This window comes from Leptopilina heterotoma, unplaced genomic scaffold (assembly GCF_015476425.1).
Source record: "Leptopilina heterotoma isolate Lh14 unplaced genomic scaffold, ASM1547642v1 Lhet_54, whole genome shotgun sequence".
Classification (NCBI taxonomy): Eukaryota; Metazoa; Arthropoda; class Insecta; order Hymenoptera; family Figitidae; genus Leptopilina; species Leptopilina heterotoma.
Genome location: NW_025111118.1, coordinates 6999886 through 7024445, shown reverse-complemented (window position 1 = coordinate 7024445; position 24560 = coordinate 6999886). Strand labels below are relative to the sequence as shown.

General features: G+C 21.2%; 2 protein-coding genes across 2 annotated transcripts; both read right to left on the bottom strand.

The window, feature by feature from the left end:
• Positions 1-9053: 9053 nt before the first annotated feature.
• Positions 9054-9547, bottom strand: LOC122508379 (calphotin-like). Its single transcript, XM_043621680.1, has one exon. It carries the CDS (start codon positions 9462-9464, stop codon positions 9120-9122), a length of 345 nt encoding a protein of 114 aa, XP_043477615.1. The 5' UTR covers positions 9465-9547; the 3' UTR covers positions 9054-9119.
• An 8904-nt stretch (positions 9548-18451) lies between these two features.
• LOC122508376 (shematrin-like protein 2) lies at positions 18452-23431 on the bottom strand. The gene is made up of 3 exons (XM_043621677.1): positions 23322-23431; positions 19384-19548; positions 18452-18908 (listed from the first exon to the last, which is right to left on the bottom strand). Exons 1-3 carry the CDS (start codon positions 23331-23333, stop codon positions 18603-18605), a joined length of 483 nt encoding a protein of 160 aa, XP_043477612.1. The 5' UTR covers positions 23334-23431; the 3' UTR covers positions 18452-18602.
• Between the last annotated feature and the right edge of the window lie 1129 nt (positions 23432-24560).

Here is a 24560-nt window from a genome sequence, read left to right as displayed (position 1 = left end):
TTAAATTTTTTTTCTAATTGAAATTATTCTAATCATTTTAATTCTTCTTCTAATTTTTATTTATGTCAATAAATGGACGATTTTTCACTAATTCAAATCGATAAAAAATTTTATTAATTATTTAATAATTTTTTACTTAAACTTTAGTAACGAAAATTGTAAGTGATAAACACAATAGATTTTATATTTTACTACAAACATTATACTATTAGAATATTTTACTATCAGAATATTTTAGTACCTATTAGAATATTTTATTTTACTACCAAAATATTTTACTAAAAATATTTTACTATCAGAATATTTTAGTTCCAGAATATTTTACTATCAAAATATTTTACTAACAATATTTTACTATCAAAATATATTACTAAAAATATTTTACTATGATAATATTTTTCTAAAAAAATTTTACTATCAGAATATTTTATTTTACTACCAAAATATTTTACAAAAATTATTTTACTAACATTTTACTAACATATTTTATTTTACTATCAAAATATTTTCCTAAAAATATTTTACTATCAGAATATTTTTTATTTTACTATCAAAATATTTTACTAAAAATATTTTACTATCAGAATATTTTAGTTCCAGAATATTTTACTATCAAAATATTTTACTAACAATATTTTACTATCAAAATATATTACTAAAAATATTTTACTATGATAATATTTTTCTAAAAAAATTTTACTATCAGAATATTTTAGTTTACTATCAAAACATTGTACTAAACATACTTTACTATCAGGATATTTTAGTATCAGAACATTTTACTATCAGATAATTTTTCTAAAAATATTTTACTACCAGAATATTTTACTATTAAAAATATTTTTCTATCAAAATATTTTACTTTAAAAATATTTTACTATCCGAATAATTTAGTATCAGAAGATTTTACTAAAAATAGTTTAGTATCATAATATTTTTCTAAAAATATTTTACTATCAGAATATTTTAGTTTCTGAATATTTTACTATCAAAATATTTTTCTAAAAATACTTTACTATCAGAATATTTTTCTAAAAATACTTTACTATCAAAATATTTTACTAAAAATACTTTACTATCAGAATATTTTAGTATCAAAATATTTTACTATCAAAATATTTTACTAAAATTAGTTTACTATCAGAATATTTTTTTAAAAATATTTTACTATCAGAATTTATTTGCTAAAAATGTTTTACTATCAGAATATTTTACTATAAAAATATTTTAGTAAAAATATTTTACTATCAGAATAATTTAGTATCAGAATATTTTACTATCAGAATATTTTACTGTCAGAATATTTTACTATCAGAATATTTTTCTAAAAATATTTTTCTATCAGAAAATGTTACTAAAAATATTTTACTATAAAAAATATTTTTCTATTAGAATATGTTCACTATGCTTGAGATTTGGAGAAAGAAATTCATAAAAAAATAAGTAAATTTTAAATATTGTAAAAATATTCGTCTCGAGTGAAAACGAAAGTATAAACTATAACCTTCATAATTATTTGTTTGTCCAACTCATTGTGATAGTTGTTTGAAACAATTGAATTTTTAATCACCTTTCCCCTGGACTTCTAGTTCAATTCAAATTCATATTTCTCTTCTATAATTACACCTATGAATGAAATTTAAATACATAATTCGAAAGTAGCTTCTTTGTCTCTATTCATCTATATAGTTAAAATTAAAAATTATTATCTATAAATAGATAAGAGAAGAAAAAATTTTTTACCGTTCATTTAATTTATGATTATTTCGATAATCTGAAGAATTTAATATACTGGCAACAAAAGAATAGAGACAGTGCGTTAAAATTATAAATAAAAATAAAAAAAAAAAAAAATTAGTTGACATTATCTTCATTTTGACCTATTTTTGTTTAAATGGAAAATGAGTTGAATAAAAAAAAAAGTTACAACAGTTTGTTGCATGGCATAAAAGTCCATTACATTGAAGAATTGTAGAAATTCGATTGTCAGCGTAGGACGCGTTGATTAGATTGCTTTTATAGTTATGTCAAACCCTTGATCGTAAATATTCTAAAGTGGATATTACCTCATTTATTCGAAAGATGAGAGAAATTTTTTTTTTTTAACAACTTTATTATGAAATTATTGCGCGTCGATAATTAAAGACAAATTTATAAGTTTTTATTTATTTTGAATTACAAGTAAAGAATATGGGATGCAACAATTTTGATACTTTTTTTGTTTTAATTTGAAAATCGTAGAAAATCTGTGTTAAGAAATTAAATTAGAAAAATAATAAAAAAATAAATTAAAAAATGAAAAATTAACTGAAAAATAAAAGGTAAACAAAAAATAAATTCGTCATTTTTTTAATTACAAGTAAAATAATAAAAAAAAAATTTTTTTTTAAATTAATAAATAAGTCAAAAACAAGAAAAAAATTAATTCGTCAGTTTTTTAATTACAAGTAAAAAATAAAAAGTAAATATAAAATGCGGTCTACAAATTTGTAAGAATTATAAGTAAAAAAATATAAAATAAATATAAAATACAGAAAAATGAATAGAAAAATTAATAAAAAAAATAAATATCTAATAAACAAAAAATAAAATTTTAATTTTCGAATTACAAGTAAAGAAATAAAGAATAAACTAAAAAAAACTCTATTTTTTAAACGGCAAATAAAAAAATCATTTAAAAAGAGAAAAATGAATAGAAAATTACTTCATTTTTCAAAAAACGAATAAATAGATGATAATAAAAAAATGGAAAAAAAGAAAATAATTAAAAAAGAAATAATTAAAATTGAGATAATACAATTTCTCTACAAGGAAAAAATAAATTTACACTCATTTGTAAAAAAAAGGACAAGGATTCATTTTTTATTCGTTATTAAAAATAAGTTGTGAAAAAAGCAGGTTTCACACACAAAAATAGTCGTGCAAAAACTGACAGTTTGCACAATATGAAAGTGATTTCATAAATACATATAATACAATATTACGTAAAAAGTAGATCATATTTCACGAATTCTTCATATTATGTTCGGGTCCACTCTTTTTTCCTTCTGTTTTTGATCTTGTTGTTTTAGTATAATATACGCAATAAGGAGATTTTTTTTAACATGAGGTGTCAATATTTTGGAATCGAATAGCTGGTCATCAACCACCACTTTTATTAAAATTAACATTTTATTAAAATTAAAATTTTATTAAAATTAAAATTTTATTAAAATTAAAATTTTATTATTATTAAAATTTTATTAAAATTAACATTTTATTACCTAAAATTAAATTTTTTTTCTAAAAAAAATATCAAAATATCTATTAGAGAAAGGTACTTAAAGATATGTATTAAAAAACAATGACTGTCATCAAAGTAATTTTTTTCCTTTTAAAATCAATCATCGTCGCTTTGGTCCAGACGTTCAAAACTTGAAACCGTTCAAGGCCGGGGTTACTTAATCATTGACGCATCAAAAAAATTTGTCATTCCGTATAACGAAGTTGTTATAGAAAAAAGAAACAGTTTTAAATTTTTCTATTCGTTATATTTTTACGATTTATGTTTCTCGTATCAAAAGAGGAAAATTCGTCTGACTAAACTTCACTTTTTTCACTTAAAGAAAACTGATATTCACATGATTTGTTATTGTACTAAATAGTCTGACATGGAAATAATTTTTCTACTTAAAAAAAGAACTTAAGTCTATTGTAACAAAATTGAAAATAAATTTTGTCTGACATAACAAGAATTTTTCTACTTAAAGACAAATGAAAACAAAAATTTTGAAAATGTTATAAAAGTTACCATTTTTTTTCAGACGAAGAAATAATTTTTCTACTTAAAATTGTAAGCGATTTGAGTCAATTTACAGTGACAAAAATATCAAAATTTATCTGTCATAGAAATTAGTTTTGTCTGATAAAAAAATAATTTTTCTACTTAAAATTAAGGGATTTGAGTCAATTTACAGTTAAAAAATATCAAAATTTGTCTGTCATAAAAATACTTTTTCTACTTTAAAATTATAACCACTTATATTTACTGTAAAAAACACTAAAAAAAACTCGTCTGACGTCAGTGTGAATTTTCTACTTACATAAAAAATGTGGTATTACCAAGACTTAAATTTTAAGAAACGGGGAAAATTTGTCTGAGGAAAAAATAATTTTTCTACTTAAAAGGTAAGCGACTTAAGTCTATTTATTGTTCATTTATTGTACATACCAAAAGTTGTCTGACAGAGAAATAATTATTCTACTTAAAAATATTAATTTTAATCAACAAAAAAGTTGTCTGTCGAGAAAATAATTTTTCTACTCAACAATCAAAGAACTTGAGTCTATTTACTGACAATAATATACCAAATGTTGTCTGACAAAGAAATAATCATTCTACTTAAAAAATACTGATTGTATTCAAAAAGTAAAAATATTTTCTGACATAACTGCGAATTTTCTACTTTCTACAAAATATGGTATTGACAAGACTATATTTATTATAACAAACAACAAAAAGTTGTCTGACGAAAAAATAATTTTTCTACTTAAAAATATTGTCTGACACAACTGCGAATTTTCTACTTTTCACAAAATATAGTATTAACAAGAATATTTATTAAAACAAACATCGAAAAGTTGCCTGACGAAAAAATAATTTTTCTACTTAAAAATAAGAGACTTGAGTTTATTTATAGTCACACAATTAAGAAATTTTGTCTGACAAGGAAATAATTTTTCTACTTAAAAAATATAAAAACTAAAATATGTTTATTGTAAGAAGAAGTTAAAGGTTTATCTGTCGCAACAGCGAATTTTCTACTTTTAAACAAAGTATGGTATTGACAAGAGTTTATAACAAAAAGAGAAAAATTTGTCTGACAAAAGTGGGATTTTTCCCCTTTGAAAAAAGCTAAATGGCGTCAACAAAAGACTGTTTATTGTAAATACTGTCTGACTAAAAAATAATTTTTCTACTTAAAAAATATACGGTTTTATAATAAGTCCAATTATTTTAATAAAAGATGAAAAACTTGCCTGACCAAACCTAGGTTTTTCTACTTAAAAATAAACGATTCTAACAGGTTCAATTATTATGAAAAAAGATGAAAAACTTGTCTGACAAGAACGAGGTTTTTCTACTTAAACTCTAGTATTATCAAAGAATAATTATTATAACAAAATAGAAAAATTTGTCTGACTGACCTTTCGTTTTTCTACTTCAAAAACAAGAGTTTAGCCAAACTTATAATAATTTTATTAATACAATCTAATTTTTTAAAAATATTTTTCAAAATATTTTAAAGTAGTGTAAATTCGATAATTGGAACATAAAAACAGTTGAGACGTTTCGAAAAAAATTCAAATATTACAATTTATTTTTATTTCATTTACAAAAACGAAAATTTGACTGAAAAAATTGCCAATATTCTTAATTTTTAAAAAATAGACTCCCAAGTTACGCATTTCAAAAAAATATTGTCAAAATAAAAATAATAATTATTAATTCTCTCATAACAATAGAATAAAAAAAAAATTGAAAATCAATTTTCTTCCACACGTATTCCTTTCACCGTGATTTATTATTTTCTTTTTTATGCGCGAACCTTTTTTTTTCATGTCTCGTATTATTATATATAGGTATAGGTATTTAAAATTTCGTTATGACATTGATGAATTTAACTATTTTATTAGAGAGTACAGACGCAAGGCCATGAGACTATCATAAAAAATTTTGACCAATTCATTCTTGTCGTAGTTCCTATTATCTTTTTCTGGAATCAAAGAATAAAGAAATTCTTTATTGTAGACGTTTTGTAAGTGCGTCATAGAGAAGAAAAATTAAAAAAAAGATAGAGTATGGAGGTGGCACTGTATTTTGTATATATAAATTAGAAGGAATCGTTAGCAGATCGTTTAGTTCATTTTAAATCGTTGGCTCGATTAAAGTTAGTTACCTGCATTTTGAATTGTATATTTTTTATTTTTTTTTTACTATTTTTTACACTTTTTTGTTTTTTGTTTTTTATTTTTCTATTACTTAGTTGCTTTTTTTGGTTTTTATTATTTATAAAAAATAAAATAAAGAAAGAAAAAATAAAGAAGTAAATAAAAATTTACTTCTTTATTATTTATCATTTATTTTATTTATTTCTATATTTATTTACTTCTGTATTTTTTATCGCTTATTTTATTTATTTCTGAATTGTCAATTTACTTCATTATTTATAATTCTTTCTATTTTTGTTTCTCTATTATTTTATAAATTTACTTTTTTATTAATTATTCTTTCTACTTCTTGTATTTCTATTTATTTACTTTCTTTTATTTTTATTTCTTTCGCTTTTCTTATTTCTCTATTACTTTTAATTTGTTATTTCTTCTGTTTATTCATTTTTATGATTGTTCTTATTATTTATTTTAGATAGTTATTTATGTTTACAATTTGAGGTCAACATAATTCTCTTCCTTTATTTATTTGTTTATTTAAACAATAGAATTATTTTCTTTTTAATTGTTATTTTAAAATTTAATCATTTAACCATTTTTTTTAACAAAAATTTTAATAATAATATTAATGTTTTATATACAAGTTTACAAAATTTACTTTACAAATTTTGTTCTTGTAAAAATATCTGCAAATAAATTTTTATTGTTTCATTATAAAAAATAATTATTCAGTAAAAAGCAAAGAAAAATTTTTTATTTATGTTAATGGTAATTTAATTAATTCCTAATTTTAACTAAACAAGTAATTTAATTTTTTTTGTGTTAATAAAAAAAAAAATTTGCAATGCAAATTTTTCGTTTAGTTAAATAAATTAATTATTAATTTTTACTTAAGCAAATGTAATTATTATTAGTGAAACAAAGGCAAAATTTTTTCGATTAGTTTCAAAATAAATGGAATTTAATAATAAATTAACTGATTGATTGTTAAAAAATGAAATTTTTTTGTTTAGTTCAGTAATAAATTATTTAATAATTAATTTTACCATAATGAACAATTATTTGCCAAGCAATGCAAATTTTTTTGTTGCCAAAAAATGGAAATTTCTTCGTTTAGTTTAATAATAAATGAAGCTTAATAACAAAATTTAATTGTTAGCTAAACAATAAACATTTTTTTGTTTAATTTAATAATAAATAAATGAATTATTAATTTTACCTTCACAAACAATTATCAGGGAAACAATGAATTTTTTTTTTGGTTTCGTTGAAGAATGAATAAAATATTTAGTTAATTATGAAAAATAATGGATTTAAAGAAGAATTTTAGTTAAAAACACTAAAAAAAATTGAATTTTGAAGAAGTTACAAATGATTGCAGAAATTCAATTATTTTCAAAAGTAAAAAATTCTCATTACAAAATTCAATTATGTTCAAAATTCACAAAAAAATCTCAACAAACTCTCATTTATTATCTTTATAAATAAAAAAATTCTTCTTCAAAATTCAATTATTTTCAAAAATCTTTCTCATTTCAATTATTTTTAATATCTACTATTTTAATAAAATTACCCAAAAGAATTCAATTGTTTAAAAGCAATTTTAATAAAATTCCTTGAAAAATTTAATAATTCTAAAAATTTTTATTAAAATTCGTCAAAAGAATTCAATTATTTAAAAATGTTTTGATAAAATTCTTTATGAAAATTAAATTTTGAGAAATATTCAATTATATTCAATAAATTATTTATTTTTGTATTTAAATAATTCAATTCTCGTAGAATTTTCAAATAAAAATTCATTCGAAAATGAATTTTAGTTTAAATTTTAGATAATAATAGAATATGAAAATAATTTTTAAAAAGTTACAATAACAATATTCTTATAATAGAAAATAATTATTTTATCTCTCGAACATCTTTAATTATTATAATCGATTTCTTCATTTTTTTATGACAATATTTTTAAAGTTATTTAATTTTAAAAAGATTTGAATTTGAAATTTTTGAAAATCTCAATTCCTATGGAAAAATAATAATAATTAAATATTTATTTAAAAAAGAAGTTATTGATGTTTTTAAATAATTTTGCAATTAAAGAAATTCGTAAATAAATGTAACAGAACATTTTTTTGAGTAAAATTTTTTCCTCTTTTTTCTAAAAATTCAAAAATTTTCATTTTCATTTAAAATTTGTAATTGACAAATGGAATTTATAAACATTTTTTTCCTTTATTTTAAAAAAACTTTGAATTTTATTAAAACAATTGTAATTAAGAAAATAGAAATGATGTAAATTATTTCCTTATGAAAATTAAAAAATTTTCTACAAAAATATTAAAAAACGCGAATATATCTAATGTTTTTCTTGTCAAAAGAAAAAAATGAGGTTCTAAACAATATTGTTATTGAGAAATAAAAATTATCGAAATTTGTTAAAGAAAAAAGCATATAATAAACAAAATGGGTATATATTTCATTTGTTAATCATCATTTTTTTAAAAATTTTCAATTTCTAATATTAATTTATTTTGAATTATATGAAAAAATACCTGATGCATATTTTCAATTTGTCAAACAATATTTTTAAAGAAAAAAAAACAACAGTATACACAAAAACTAACTTCAAACTTCGGACATAATGAATGAATGAATATGAAGATTAATATAGTTAATTAATAATAATTAATAATTATTAATAGTTACAGTTTTTAATTAATTATTAATTAGTTATGAATTTTTAATTAAAATTACAGTTTTCAATTAATTATTAATTAGTTATGAATTTTTAATTAAAAATTACAGTTTTCAATTAATTATTAATTAGTTATTAATTTTTAATTAAAATTACAGTTTTCAATTAATTATTAATTAGTTATTAATTTTTAATTAAAATTACAGTTTTTAATTAATTATTAATTAGTTATGAATTTTTTGAGCTAGAAATTATTAATTAGTTATTAATTTTTGGCATTAGAAATTTTCACTATATAAAACAGGGCAAACGGGACAAAAAAAATGATCTGAAACACCAAATTTCACATTTGTATAGAAAAACAATTTTTATTCACAAAAAAAATGTCGTTTTCCAAGTAAAAAAAAAAAATTTCGACAATAAATAATTTATACCTATGGAGTGTTGATGATTTTTTTTTTTTTTGTTTATTTGCGTAATGAAAAATGAGAAATCAGTGAATGACGGCTAGTGGCGCAGTTTTAATGAAGGCAGGACTCGCGACAATGGGCGCAGGAGCAATGATGTGCGTCTTGAGAAGCGGCGTCGCCAAAATAGGAGCGTGAGCCACCAATGGAGCAGTCTTGATAATTGGCGCAGGAGCAATTAGCGGCGTGGCCTTGACGAATGTCGGCGCAGCGATAACGGGCGCTGTTTTAATGATTGCATGGGGCGCAGAGTGAATGACAGGCGTTGCGATAACGGGCGCCACCGGTGCGGCAACAAGTGGCGCGGCCAAAAATCCTGGTTTCGCCAATGCGCTGCCAATTAGACATGTCAGTACTACGAACTTGAACATTTTTTTTTAGTTTTTACTACTATACTTCTTGTTTCTTGTTCACGTTTTGAAGATTGCTTCTTGGATGACTGAAGATTGGACCACTGTGGATGATCTTATATATCCGCTGGTCTAGGACAAATTTTGACATTGATGCTGGTCAAGAGCGTCTGCTCGAGATTCTTTAGAGGACGAACTACCTTCACTCGTGGGCAAAAATAAAAAAAAAAAAGCTTCCCAACTCCCTTAAGCGACAGATGCAAGGTCGTGTTTCGAAATTTTATATTCAAGTTCATTGCGAATTATATCTTTTTTTAATATCAATCTATCGATTTTTTTCATTTTTTTTCCCTTTCGAAAAATTGAGCTCTTGAAAAATAATTTTTGAAAAAATGCGACTAAAAAGAAAAAAATTGTTTATTCTCTAATTTATAATTTATTTCCTAGATTCGATTTTACTTTAAGTTCATGTTTGAGACACAAGCGAACCTTGATTTTCGATATAAAGAAAGGGAGAACTATATAATTAACCCTTTTGCATACATCATCTTATTTTTTTTTGCAACACGAAATTATTTTTCAATTTTTCTTCATTTTCCCTGCGGTAGGATTTAAATTAAAAAATCATTTTCGATAATACTGAAAAGTAAACAATTTCAGTCTTTTTTAGAAGTTCCACTACTTTAAATTCTCTAGTACTAGAAATAAAAAAAAAATTTTCTCAAAAATTATAACCAAATTCTCTAAAACGATTCAATTATTATTTTGAAAAAAAAATCAAAATCAAATTATTTTCAAATTTCTAGTATTTTCATAAAATTTCACAAAAGAATTCAATTATTTAAAAGAAAAATTGGCACAATTCATCCAAAATTCAATTATTTTTATAAATAGTAAAATTTCCACAGGAATTCAGTCAATTTAGAAAAACATTTTCGAAAAAAATTAATTATTTAACAAAATTTTTATACAATTCTTCACATTATTCAATTACTTTCAGTAATAATAACAATTTTCATGAAAATTCAATTTAAAAAAAAAAAATATTTGATAAAATTCTCAGCAAGAATTCAATTACTTTCATAAATAATAAAACTCATTGAAGAATTTCAATTATTTTTAATACTATTTTAAATTAATTAATCGAAAAATTCAACTATTTTTACAAATAAAATTTTCCACAAGAATTCAATTATTTAAAAAATAAAATTTTCATAAAATTTATTATTATATTTCGAAAAAAATAATTATTTAAAATAATGTTTATAAAATTCTTGTGAAGAATTCAATTGTTTTCAAAAATAACAAAATTTTTAACAGAAATTCAAATTTTTTTTTAAACATTTTAATAAAATTCTTTGGAAAATTTAATTATTTTCATAAAAAATAAAACTCATCGAAGAATTTCAATTATTTTGAATACTATTTTAAATTAATTAATCGAAAAATTCAACTATTTTCACAAATAAAATTTTCCACAAGAATTCAATTATTTAAAAAATAAAATTTTCATAAAATTTATTATTATATTTCGAAAAAAATAATTATTTAAAATAATGTTTATAAAATTCTTGTGAAGAATTCAATTGTTTTCAAAAATAACAAAATTTTTAACAGAAATTCAAATTTTTTTTTAAACATTTTAATAAAATTCTTTGGAAAATTTAATTATTTTCATAAAAAATAAAACTCATCGAAGAAATTCAATTATTTTGAATACTATTTTAAATTAATTAATCGAAAAATTCAACTATTTTCATAAATAAAGTTTTCCACAATAATTTAATTATTTAAAAGAAAAATTTTCATAAAATTTATTATATTTCGAAAAAATTAATTATTTAAAAAACAATGTTTATAAAATTCTTGTGAAAAATTCAATTAATTTCGAAAATAACAAAAATATTCACAGAAATTCAATTCTTTTTAAACATTTTAATAAAATTTTTCGCAAAAAATTCAATTATTTTCAATTATTTCAATTATTTTTTTTTAGTAAAATTCTTCTCAGGAATTCAATTATTTTCGAAAATTTTAATAAAATTCTTAGCAAATATTCAATTATTTTCATAAATAATAAAATTCATCGCAGTATTTCAATTATTTTTAATAAAATTCTACAGGAATTGATTAAAAAAATGTAATTATTCCTAAAAATTTAATTTCAATTCCTCGAAAAAATAAATTATTTAAAACAATTTTTTTTTTTAATTCTTTGAAAGAATTCAATTATTTACAAAAATATTAGAATTTTTCACAGGAATTTAATTATTTTCAAATATTTTAATAACATTATTGTTAAAAAGAAATCAATTATTTTAAAAACAATTTAAATTAAATTTTTTTGAAATAATTCAATTATTCTTTCAGATTTTAATAAAATTCTTCCAAAGAATTCAATTATTTGCATAAATAATTCTTCGAAAGAATTCAATTATTAAAGATAAATAACAAAATTATACCCGAAAATTTAATTATTTTGAGGCACTTTAATGAAATCCTTTGCAAAATTCAATTATTTTTATAAATAACAATATTCATTACAAGAATTCAATTATTTTTAAAAGTAATAAATTTCTTCTTGGAAATTAAATTATTTTAAAAAATTCTAATAAAATAGTTCGCAAGAATTTAATTATTTTCATAAATAATAAAATGCTTTTTAGAAATTCAATTTTAAAAAAAAATCAATAAAATACCACATAGACATTCAATTATTGTTGAAAATTTTAATAGAATTCTTTGTAAAATTTAATTATTTTTAAAAACTTTTCGCAATTCAATGATTTTTAATATCTACTATTTTCATAAAATTTCTAAACAGAATCCAATTATTTAAAAAATTCTTTGTAAAAATCTTCGTAAGAATTCAATTTCTTTCATGAGTATGGAAAATTTCTCAAGAATTCAATTATTTAAATTAGAATTTGCATAAAATTAGTCAAAAGAAATCAATTTTTTAAAATTTTTTATAAAATTCTTCGCAAGAATTAAATTATTTTCATAAATATTTAAATTCTCTCATGAATAATAAAATTCGTTGCAGGAATTCAATTTATTATCAGGATAAGAAAGAAAGAAATATTTTTGATGAAAATTAGGAAAAAGTCAGGAAAATAAAATATAGAATGGAATGAAGTGTCTAAAACAATTTTTTTTGGTCTTCAAGTTTAATTTTTTGATAGCTACTTTTTTATTACTTTCTTTAGTTTAAAAGCTACTTTTTGCTACTTTTTTAGAATTAAGTATCGAGTGTGAAGTCTGGAAATTGCATTCTTCACTTTTGAATTACAACTAAAAAATATAAAAATAAAAAAAATAATTAGAAAAAGAAACAGCAAAAAAATTATAAAAGAAATTAAAAAAATGAGAAATAGAAAAATTTCAATTTATTAGCAATTTGAATTTTAAAATTAACATTTAATCCTTAAAATTTATCAAATTTGAGATAAAAAGAAAGATTTAATTTTCTTTAAAATAAAATTCAAAAAGTCCAATTAAAAATTTAGCCAATCAGGTAAATTTCCTTCTTTATTCTTACATAAGAGAAGAAGAAAAAAACAGTTCGCCTCACGTCGAAGGTTCTTTTAATCGAAAAGAAAATAATTGAATCACTAGTTTGCAAGAAAGGATTTCGTTTTCAAACGTTGAAGTCAAATTATTTTTCCTTTGATTATAGATAAGATGCTCTTTTGATCAAAGGGAGCGTAAAAAAGAAAGAAAAAAAAAACAAAATAAAACAAAACTCAAGGCACAATTAAAACAAACGAATTGAATGGATAATTGAGGTCTAAAAATAATTTTTAAGTGGTCCTTTAAAAAAATGGTAGATTCGTTTCGAAGATATTTATATTTGTCTTGAAAATTGTATACACGTAGGTATATAATTATATTTTATTTCTATGAATATATTTAAATATTGTTTTTATTTATATTATAAATTATTTGGTTTAAATAAAATTTTATTTGGTTTAAATAAAATTTTACTTGGCTTAAACAAAATTTTATTTGGTTCAAATAAAAGGTTTATTTATAGCGAATCAAATTTTATTTAAACCAAATGAAAATTTCAAATAAATAAAAAATCACGTTGGCTCTGAGACAAATATACTTTTATTTACCTAAAATAAATTATATTTGGTAAATAGTAAATTAAATAAAAAAATAAATTATATTTTCTCTATCAATATTATTTAATATTAGTTAAAAAAAATTATAATATTATAATATACAATTTATATAATTTCTCAATTTATATATTTTCTCTATGAGTATTATTTAATATTAATTAAAAAATTTATTAAATATTATAATATTTAATTTATAGAAAATATAAAATATTAGATGAGCGTAAGTATAAATATAAATATAAATATAAAATATTAGATGAGCGCATGTATAAATGTAAATATAAATATATATACATATCATACGCATATAAAAATATATATATATATATATATATATTAATGAGGTATACTTGGACACTAACCTTGAACTACTCTTGAGTATATATAACCAGCGTCTCGATCTTGTCTGTATTTTATTTGCAATACTTAAAGGCTCCTTTTAATCTTTCTATAGACTCTCGACAACAAGTTGTACACAATTCCGATACCGTAGAAACCTTTAAAGATCGTTCATTCTGTCTATCATCCTTTATTGCCGCATGATGACGCGGTTTTTTTTTTCTTAAATCTATACGAGAAAGAACAGAAATAATGACGATGAGCGCGCGGTAACAGATAAAACGTTAAAAAAAAGGAGAAAGATTTATTTTACACACTTCTTTTATAGCAAGTTCCCTTTTAACGAGATGATGAATTTTCACTCAGGAAAAAATACTGTTATAAATTATTTTATATATTTTTATGGAAAATAAAATAAATTTTAAGTCATTTTTTCAACTGTTTTCAAAGTCTGGAATTTCGGTTTTTAGAAAATTTTTAAACTATTTCTACAAGATGTAAATTTAATTCACAAAAGAAGAATTTCGTAATTTTTCACTAAAATTTAGTTCTTTGAAAATAGTAAAATTTACTCTAAGAAAATGGTAAAATTTACACTGAAAATAGTAAAATTTATTTTAGAAATTTTAACGTTGATCCTGAAAGTAGTAAAATTTACCCTGAAATTAAAGTAAAATTTACTTTAGAAATTGAAAAATACACGAAAAAGAATATTTATCAAGAACAGCCACAACTTTCTGTAATATAGCGAAAATTTTAACTAAAAGAAGTAAAAGTTTCGCTAATTTAGTGAAATACATAGTTGTTCAGTGTAAAATTATGTTTTCCTCTAAATTTATCCTAAAAGAAGTAAAATTTACCCTAAAAATAGTAAAATTTACTTTTGAAATTGTAAACTAGTACTGAAAATAGTAAAATTTACCCTGCAACTGTAGTAAAATTTATTTTGAAAATTGAAAAATGAATTTGTCTTAAAAGGAGTAAAATTTATTCTGAAAATAATAAAATTTACTCTTGAAATTGTAAACTAGCACTGAAAATTGAAAAATGAAATTATCTTGGTACACGCGTAAATTTACCTTGAAAATAGTAACATTTATTCTGAAAATTGTAAACTTTATCCTGAAAGAAGTCAAATTTACCCTAAAAATAGTAAAATTTACTCTTGAAATTGCAAACTAGTAGGTACTGAAGATAGTAAAATTTACTCTTGAAATTGTAAACTAGTACTGAAAATAATAAAATTTATTCTGCAAATGGAAAAATTAATTTATCTTGAAAGAAGTAAAATTTACCCTGAAAATAGTAGAATTTACTCTTGAAATTATAACCTAGTACTAAATATAATAAAATTTACTCTGCAAATATAGTAAAATTTATTCTGAAAATTGAAAAATGAATTTATCTTGATAGACGTTAAATTTACCTCGAAAAAAGTAAAATTTATTCTTGAAATTGTAAACTTTATCCTGAAAGAAGTAAAATTAATCCTAAAAATAGTAAAATTTATTCTTGAAATTGTAAACTTTATCCTGAAAGAAGTAAAATTAATCCTAAAAATAGTAAAATTTACTCTTGAAATTGCAAACTAGTAGGTACTGAAAATAGTAAAATTTACCCTGAAACTATAGTAAAATTTACTCTTGAAATTGTAAACTAGTACTAAAAATAGTGAAATTTATTCTAAAAATGGAAAAATTAATTTATCTTGAAAGAAGTAAAATTTACCCTGAAAATAGTAAAATTTACCCTTGAAATTGTAAACTAGTACTAAAAATAATAAAATTTACCCTGCAAATATAGTAAAATTTATTCTGAAAATTGAAAATGAATTTATCTTGATAGACGTAAAATTTACCTTGAAAATAGTAAAAATTATTTTGGAAATTGTAAGCTTTATCCTGAAAGAAGTAAAATTTACCCTGAAGATATTAAAATTTACTCTGTAAATATAGTAAAAATTTTAGCAAAATTGTGCAGTAATTTCTGTGAGTTTAGATTTTACTAAAAGAAAATAGTAAAAATTATTTTTTATTCAATTCCTAGTCTTTGCTAAATATTTAATAATTTTACTAATTTTTAGTAGAAAACAACAAATTTGTAGTAGTAAAATATCTGTGTTAATTAAAATAATAGAAGCAGTTTCACTATTTCAATTAATAAATATTTTACTATCAATCTATATTAAATTAATAGTTTTCTACCAAAAATTAGTAAAATTCTTACTGTTTAATTAGTAATCGAAATAGAACTTTTTAATAATTTGAAAACAGCTAGTTGTTTTCTACTAGTAATTAAATACTAATAAAACAACTTCTACTAGTTGTCTTTTTTCTGCTACATAAGTAAATATTCGTTAAAATCCTTACTACTTAATTAGTAATCGAATTAAAACTTTTTAATTAGTAGAAAACCACTAGTATTATTCTACTAGTAGTTTAAAACTAATCAATAATTTCTACTAGTCATCTAGTTTCTACTAAAAATTAGTAAAAATCTTTTACTATTTAATTAGTAAACGAATTCGAATATTTTTATTAGTAGAAAAATACTAGTAGTTTTCTAGTAATTAAAAAATTTGAAAACTACTAATTCTACTAATTTTTACTATTTAATTAGTAGTAATCGAACTAAAACTTTCTAATTAGCAGTAATCAAATTAAAACTTTCCAATTAGTAGAAAGAACTAGTATTTTTCTACTAGTAGTTAAAAACTAATAAAAATTTTTTATTAGTTGTCTAGTTTCGAATAAATATTCATTAAAATCCTCATTATTTAATTAGTAGTAATCGAATTAAAACTTTCTAATTAGTAGAAAACTACTAGTATTTTTCTACTAGTAGTGAAAAGCTAATAAATTACTTTTACTAGTTTCTACTACAAAATAAGTCTATGTTAATTAAAAAAACTAGAAACAATTTCACTATTTCAATTAATAATCATTTTACTATCAATTTAGCATTAATCAACTATTAATTAATAGTTTTCTACTAAAAATGAGTAAATTTCTTATTATTTAATATTAGTAGTCGAATGAAAAGTCTTTAATTAGTAGAAAACAGCTAGTAGTTTTTTACTAGTAGTTACAAACTAATAAATAACTTCTACCAGTTGTTTGTACTAAAATTTAGTAAAATTGTTTTACTATTTAATTAGTAAACGAATTCGAATATTTTTATTAGTAGGAAAATACTAGTAATTTTCTATTAATTAAACAAATCGAACTCGCTTTCTTATTAAATAGTAAGGATTTTACTAAATTGTAGTAAAAACTAATAAAAGTAATTTATTAGTTTTTAACATACTAGTAGAAAAATACTAGTTGTTTTCTACTAATTAAAAAGTTTCAATTCGTTTACTAATTAAATAGTAAGAACTTTAACGAATATTTACATATTTAGTAGAAAATAGACAACTAGTAGAAATTGTTTTATTAGTATTTAATTACTAGTAGAAAACAACTAGCTAATAATTTACTTTTACTCATTTTTACTACAAATTAGTAAAATCCTTACTATTAGTATTATCCTTACTAATTATAGTAAACGAATTCGAACATTTTTATTAGTAGAAAAATTTCTTGTATGTTTTCTACTAATAAAAAAGTTGGACTTCGTTTATTAATTAAATAGTAAGTAGAAATCAGCTAGCAGTTTTCTACTAGTAGTTTAAAACTAATAAATAACTTCTACTAGTAGTCTAGTTTTTATTAAAAATTAAAAAAATCCTTATACTCTTTAATTAGTAAACAAATTCGAACTTTCGTATTAGTAGAAAAGTACTGGTAGTTTTCTACTAATTTAAAAATTTCAAAAACTACTAATTTAGTAGTAGAGTATTACGAATTTAATAGTAAAATATTTATTAGTTAAAAATTAATAGATAACTTCCACTAGTCTCTACTGAAAATCCAGTAAAATCTTTACTATTTAATTACAGTAATCTTATCACTATTTAATTAGTAGGAAACCATTAGTGAAAAAATAGAGAGAGAAAGTAAAGAAGAAAGAGAGAAGACGCAAGAGGGAGATAAAACCCGGACAAAGAGACAATATAGAAGAGAAGAAAGAAGAAAAAGAATAAAAGAGAAAAGAAGAAAAAGAATAAAAGAGAAAAGGAAAAAAAGAAGCAAAAGAAAAGAAAGGAGAAAGAAAAAAAAGAATAAAAGAGAAAAGGAAAAAAAAGAAGAAAAAGAAAAAGAAGAAAGAAGAAAAAGAATAAAAGAGAAAAGGAAAAAAAAGAAAAAAAAGAAGAAAAAGAAAAAAGAAACAAGAAAAAAAAAGAATAAAAGAGAAAAGGAAAAAAAAAGAAGAAAAGAGAAAAGGAAAAACAAGAAGAAAAAGAAAAAAGAAGAAAGAAAAAAGAAAAAAAAGGAAGAAGAAAGAAAAAAGAAAAAAAAGAATAAAAGAGAAATGGAAAAAAAGAAGAAAAAGAATAAAAGAGTAAAGGAAAAAAAAGAAAAGAGAATAAATAAAAAAGCGAAGAATAATTTGAAAAAATAGAGAAAAGGTGAAGGTGAAGAAATAAAAAGACAAGAATAATTTTTTTCTTAGGAAGGGGTAGAAACGTGTATTTCATTTTAAAAAAATGAAGGGATGATATACGAAAGAATAACCGTATGTACAAAAATATTAGTCTTTTTGAAATTTTTGGTATTTTGGAGGAGAAGAATGTTTTCTTTTTTTTTCTTTAGTAATATCCATAGAGGCCATGATCGTAGCCATAACCACCATAGCCATAACCACCATGTCCAATTCCATAACCGTAACCATGTCCATAGTTGGATCCATAAGAGTAGGGATATCCATGTCCATAACCTCCATAATAACCTCCATAGCCTCCATAACCTCCATAACCTCCATGTCCGTAGGTGCTGTATTTATAGATTGGACTGTAAATCGTTGGTGGTGCGTAGTGAATCTTGGTCACTGGCGGTGTGGCGTATGCAATTTTCGTGATTGGTGGAGCAATTACTTTCGTTACCGATGGCAATACCTGTATGCAGAGAATTCATAATTAGTGGCACATTAAAAATCATTTTTTCTTTTTCTTCCTTTCTTTCTTTATCTTTTTTTCTTTTTCTTTCTTTATTTTTTTTCTTTTCCTTTTTTTCTTTTTCTACCTTTACTTTTTTTTTCTTTTTTTCTTTTTCTTTCTTTTCTTTTTTTCTTTTTCTTCCTTTACTTTTTTTTCTTTTTCTTTCTTTCTTTCTTTCTTTCTTTCTTTCTTTTCTTTTTTCTTTCTTTATTTACCACTTTATTTTTTATCAATTGTTTTTTATTCTTATTTTCAAAGTTTAAACCAAAGATTTCAAATTGAGACAAAAAACGTATCAAAATTGTTACATCGCAACAAAATTGTTGCGATGCAACAGTTTTGCTACGTTTTTTTAAATTCCTTTTGATTAATTAATTTTTCAATTGATTTCAAAATTAATTATCAGCGAAATAATTTGTAATAAATTAAGTACCTTGTAAGTGCTTGCATAGCTGGTGGCGTATGGATATCCATAACCATAACCATGACCATAGCCTCCATGACCATAGCCCCCATAACCGTAGGAGTCATAAAGACCGAGGCCGGAGTACAAACCGCCAGCGGAAGCGTAAGCAACCACGGCGAGAAGCAGCAAAATCTGCACAAAAAGAGAAAACATTTTTTAGAATCAAAACATATAAAGTTAAAATTAAATTGAATAGTGTTCAAATAAAAATTTTACTTGTGTCAAATAAATTTTATTTTGTTCAAATGAAAAGTTTACTTGTAGTGAATAAATTTTAACTGGTTTAAATAAATTTTATTTGCTTCGAATAAATTTTATTTGGTCCAAATAAAACGTTTGCTTTGTTGAGTAACTTTTATTTGGTCTAAATAAAAAAATTTCTTTTTTGTCTAATAAATTTTATTTGGTCCAAATAAAAAATTTGCTTCGAATAAATTTTATTTGGTCCAAATAAAAAAATTTTCTTCTAATAAATTTTATTTGGTCGAAATAAAAAAATTTTCTTCGAATAAATTTTATTTGGTCCAAATAAAAAGTTTTCTTAGTTGAATAAATTTTAAGTATGGTTCAAATAAAAAATTGTATTTGTGTCGAATAAAATTTTATAAAATTTGGACGAAAAAAGACTTTTATTTTTGTCGAATAAAATTTTTGATTTAAAATAAATAATTTTAGTAGATTCTGAGAAAAATACACTATTATTCAACTAAAATAAATTCCATTTGGTTTAAGTAAAATTTCCCTTTGCGTGAAGACTAAATAAATTTGCAACAAAAAAATAAAAAATACCATCTAAAAAGAATTTTAAAAAATTAAATATAAAAGAATAAAAAAAATTTTAAAAATATAAGTATCTATAGAAATATCAAAAGTAGAGAATATAAAAATTAATAGAGAAAATCGATAGAAATAATCATTATAGGAAAAATCAATACAAGAAATCGATAGAAAAAGCAGTGGAAAAAATCACTAGGAAAAAATTAATATAAAATAAAAATTAAAATCCAATTAAAATAAACGCCATCGAAAAATTAAATCGCAATTTAAAATCAAATAACTAATTAAAAAAAATCTTGAATACAAATTGCACTTGAATGAATTAGAAAGAAAAAAAAACCCGATTGATCAGTTATTAAAACATAAACAAAGCCCTTAAATTGAATAGTGCAATTTCTTGCGTAATAATCATTAAGAAATGTCAGAAAGCTTGTATATACATATATATATATATATAAATGTGTGACTCAACTTCTTTTTCTATCTTTCTTTCTTCATATTTTTTTTTCTCTCTTTCATTTGCGCGCGGACGTTTGTAGCATATCATTTTGACATGGAGACCAGTATTTACATGCGCGGACTCGCCTTTTAGAATCCTTTAGGTCACGAATGAAAAGGAGAGGTGGAGGGCAATTTTCTCACAGAAGACCTACTTATTAGGTTTATGTCAAACCAGACTTTATAGTAATATTTCTCCCATAGAGCATTGACATTCCATAGAAAAAGTAACCGATGATCTCATGAATGACACGATTATCGCTTCTCTTTCTTATTTTTTTTTCTTTTTCCCACTTAATTTTTAAGCGCGCATATATTTATTATTGTTTAGCACCGAGGGTCAATAAAAACAATGTTAACAAGTTGTTGTCTCTTTTGTGTTAATAATTCCGTGTGTATGTGAAAATACCGAAAATTCTTCCGAAGAAAATTTTAATTAACAAAATTATTTTCATTCGAAATCAAATAAAAATTAATAAATAAAAATAAATAAAAATGAATATAAATAAATAAAAATAAATAAATATTTAAATAAATAAAAATAAATACAATAAAATATAAACTTACTACTTTTACTAATAAATAAAAATTTGCCTACCTATCAATCGTAAATCAGATTTTTCTAATAAATAATAATAAATGTTGTTAAACATTGTTGTCTCATATTTTGCATTTTTTCCAACTATTATTATTTATAATTTTATTTATTTATTGCAGAAACTAAAATTATAAATTTTGTCATTGAAATTAGTTGTCACTTGAATCATTTAATATTATTATAATTTTTTTTATTTATTATTTAGAAGAATTTTTTTTTTTTTTTTTTGTAATAAATTTTATTTTTGTATAATAATTTTGCGAAAATTTTTGATTAATTTTTAATTTTTAATATAAAGAATATTTCACTTGAAATTCTATTGTTAGGGAATATTTTGCAAATGACATAATTGAAAATTAGCAATTTAATTAAATAATCACATGTCATCGGCCTCCGCGATGTAGTATTACGTAATGAAATTCTGTAACTGTATCAAATGGAAGTTACAGGTGACAGCGCATTCTATTTACGATCCGGTATAAGTGTAAACATTGTTATTCGTCATTAACACGTCAATGTCCCATTAATTGTCAATCAAAATTTTTTTTTTTTTTTTTTGCAAATTTCTCTTTTTTTTTGCAATTTATTTATATTATTTATTTCGCGCGATTTATCGATATAAACTTTATATATTTTAATTTTAAATTTTATCGCAATTAATTTATAATGTAAATTTAAAAATTTCTGTGAAATTTTTATTAATTATTATATTATATTTATTTACACTCTCAGTCTATTTTTATTAATTATTATAAATTTATTTACTCTCCCTGCCTATTTTTATAATTATTCTAATATATTTATTTCCTCTCCCTGTCTATTTTTATTAATTAATTTTTTTTTATACAAAAATAAGAAAAAAAATATGAAAAAATATTTTTATAAAAATTAATAAATACTAAAAAATAAAAATTACTTTTTAAAGTGAAAAAAATATTAAATATTAATTTTATTAAATTGTTTATATTTAACCGTTTTGTTATTATTTAAATATTAATATTTAAAATTAACTTCTACATTTAAACCCGTGTAAGATTGAAGTAACTAATTATTATTAATATTTAAATTTAAATTTAAATCCGTATAGAATTGAAATAAATAAATTATTAATATTTAAATTTAAATCCGTATAGAATAAAAAATAAATAAATTATTAATATTTAAATAAATGTTAATAAAAAATAAAATAATTTCCAAATAACAATAAAATAATTATAAACAGAATTTGAAGGGGAATTTTTTTAAAGTAAATTTTAAGTCAGATATTATTTAATAAATTAATTTTAAGCGATTTTTTTTATAATTTTTGCCAATGTTTTCAATTTAGTTTTTCAAAATCCAACTTTTATGTATAATTGTTAAAAGTTTATTGTATACTGAAAATTTAATTGTTCTTCACTCTTTTGTAAAAAAAAATTGATTCTTCTTTACATCTTTCAATGGAAGTGATTATGAAAAAATAGTAAAATACTGAATGAAAAAAGTCATCAATATAATTGTATAATATTAATATATAATTATATTGATGTAGCATTTTTTTTATTATTTTATTTTTGTTTGCAATATTAGAGAATTTATTTATTTTCTACAATTTACATTTTTTTCTGCATTTTCTTACAGTAGAGAAAAAGAAATTTCCCGCATGAAAATTTTAATAATAAAGTTATTAATATTTTTGTAAAAATAAATTTATTTGTTTACTTATTTTCTTTAATTTATTTATCATACTTTATTTATTTTTTTTTATTTTATTTATTTGTTTATAAACGGGATAAGCTATTTCGTAAAATTTAACTCTATTTACTTTTTTAATTTTAATTACTTTACTATATTTATTTATTTTTTTAATTTCATTTACTTCACTTTATTTTCTTTTCTATTTTTCTTACTTATTTAATTTTTTTTTCTATTTTACTTTATTTATTTAATTTTTTTTCTATTTTTCTTATTTATCAAATTTTCTTTATAATATTTAATTTTTAAAAATTATTATTAGAATTTTGTTTTTCCTAATAAAATTATCAGTACTCACAAGCTTGATCATGTTGGCGGTTATTGAGGATTAGTTAGCACTGTTGACTGACTAGACGAGTATCTTAGTAGTCCTTATATACCTCATCGACTCGGCATCCATCTCTCTCGTTAAACTAGAGAATGGTTAATGGTTGACAATGAGAAAAATGTTTTTCACCCCCCTCTCCTCAATTTTCAATAGTTGTGAATGAGAATTTGGATTATCGCGAGAGAGTTTCCATTATTGCTTCTTTGGGGGTGTGGTGCGGGGTTTCCTAAAGGGAAACTATTGCATTTAATAATATATATAAATTCAAGGATTATTTCAGAACTAATCAGTACCAGACACCATCAAGGATTCAAAGATTTTTCCCCGACCTTCTTATGTTTATTGTACTCTAGATTTTAATTACGTTTCACTAACCAGGAAGGACATTAAAACGAGAAACTCTCACTGTTTGCCCTTCCTTTAAATTGCACATTTCAAAGGTCTGTAAATATTTCTTTCCGAGGACCTTATATTATGTATATTAGAAGGAAATTGCGGTAATAAATGTTATAAAAGGTCTGGAAATTAGAAGAAAAAAGAATTGTTAACGAAATTAAGGGAAAGGAAGAGAGAAAAGGGGAGGGAATTAAATTTCAAAATTGCTATTATTGGGATTTATTAAAATCTATTTAAATTTTGATATAAATTATTCCTATCTAATTACAAAAGCATTTATTTATTTCATGTCCTAGTAGTAAAAAATTTATGTATTTACGTGCACTTAACAATTATTCTAAATCGTATTATTTACAAAGGTATAAATATCATTTTAGAGACAAATATAGGAAACAAATTTTTTCTCTACAAGGTAAAGATTTTATAAAGGCAAAGTATTACAGGAAACAAATTTTTGCATATTAGTGTAATAAAATTTTTTCTTTTTAATTAAAGATTTGAAAGAACTTTTTTTATCGCTACCAAGGGACACTTGCCCTTAATTTTAGAACAATTTTTAGAAATTGAGTAATAATTTTCTCTCTAATTAAAAATTAATCTTTTCTTGATATGATTTCCAGACAAAATTTTCACTTTTTCCCTGACCCTAAAGAATATTCTGATTCCCTCTAAAAATGATTAGATACTCAAAAAAAAACATTCTATTACATTTAATTACGAATTTTTTTAAATGTAAAATTATTCGAAAACATCAATAAATTCTTTTTTAAATAAATATTTAATCATTATTATTATTCCATAGAAATTAAGATT

Coding starts and splice junctions, on each gene's coding strand:
- LOC122508379 (XM_043621680.1), bottom strand. CDS start 9,464: ATGTTCAAGTTCGTAGTACTGACATGTCTAATTGGCAGCGCATTGGCG.
- LOC122508376 (XM_043621677.1), bottom strand. Junction 18,909..19,383: donor GCTATGCAAGCACTTACAAG/GTACTTAATTTA, acceptor CTCTGCATACAG/GTATTGCCATCGGTAACGAA.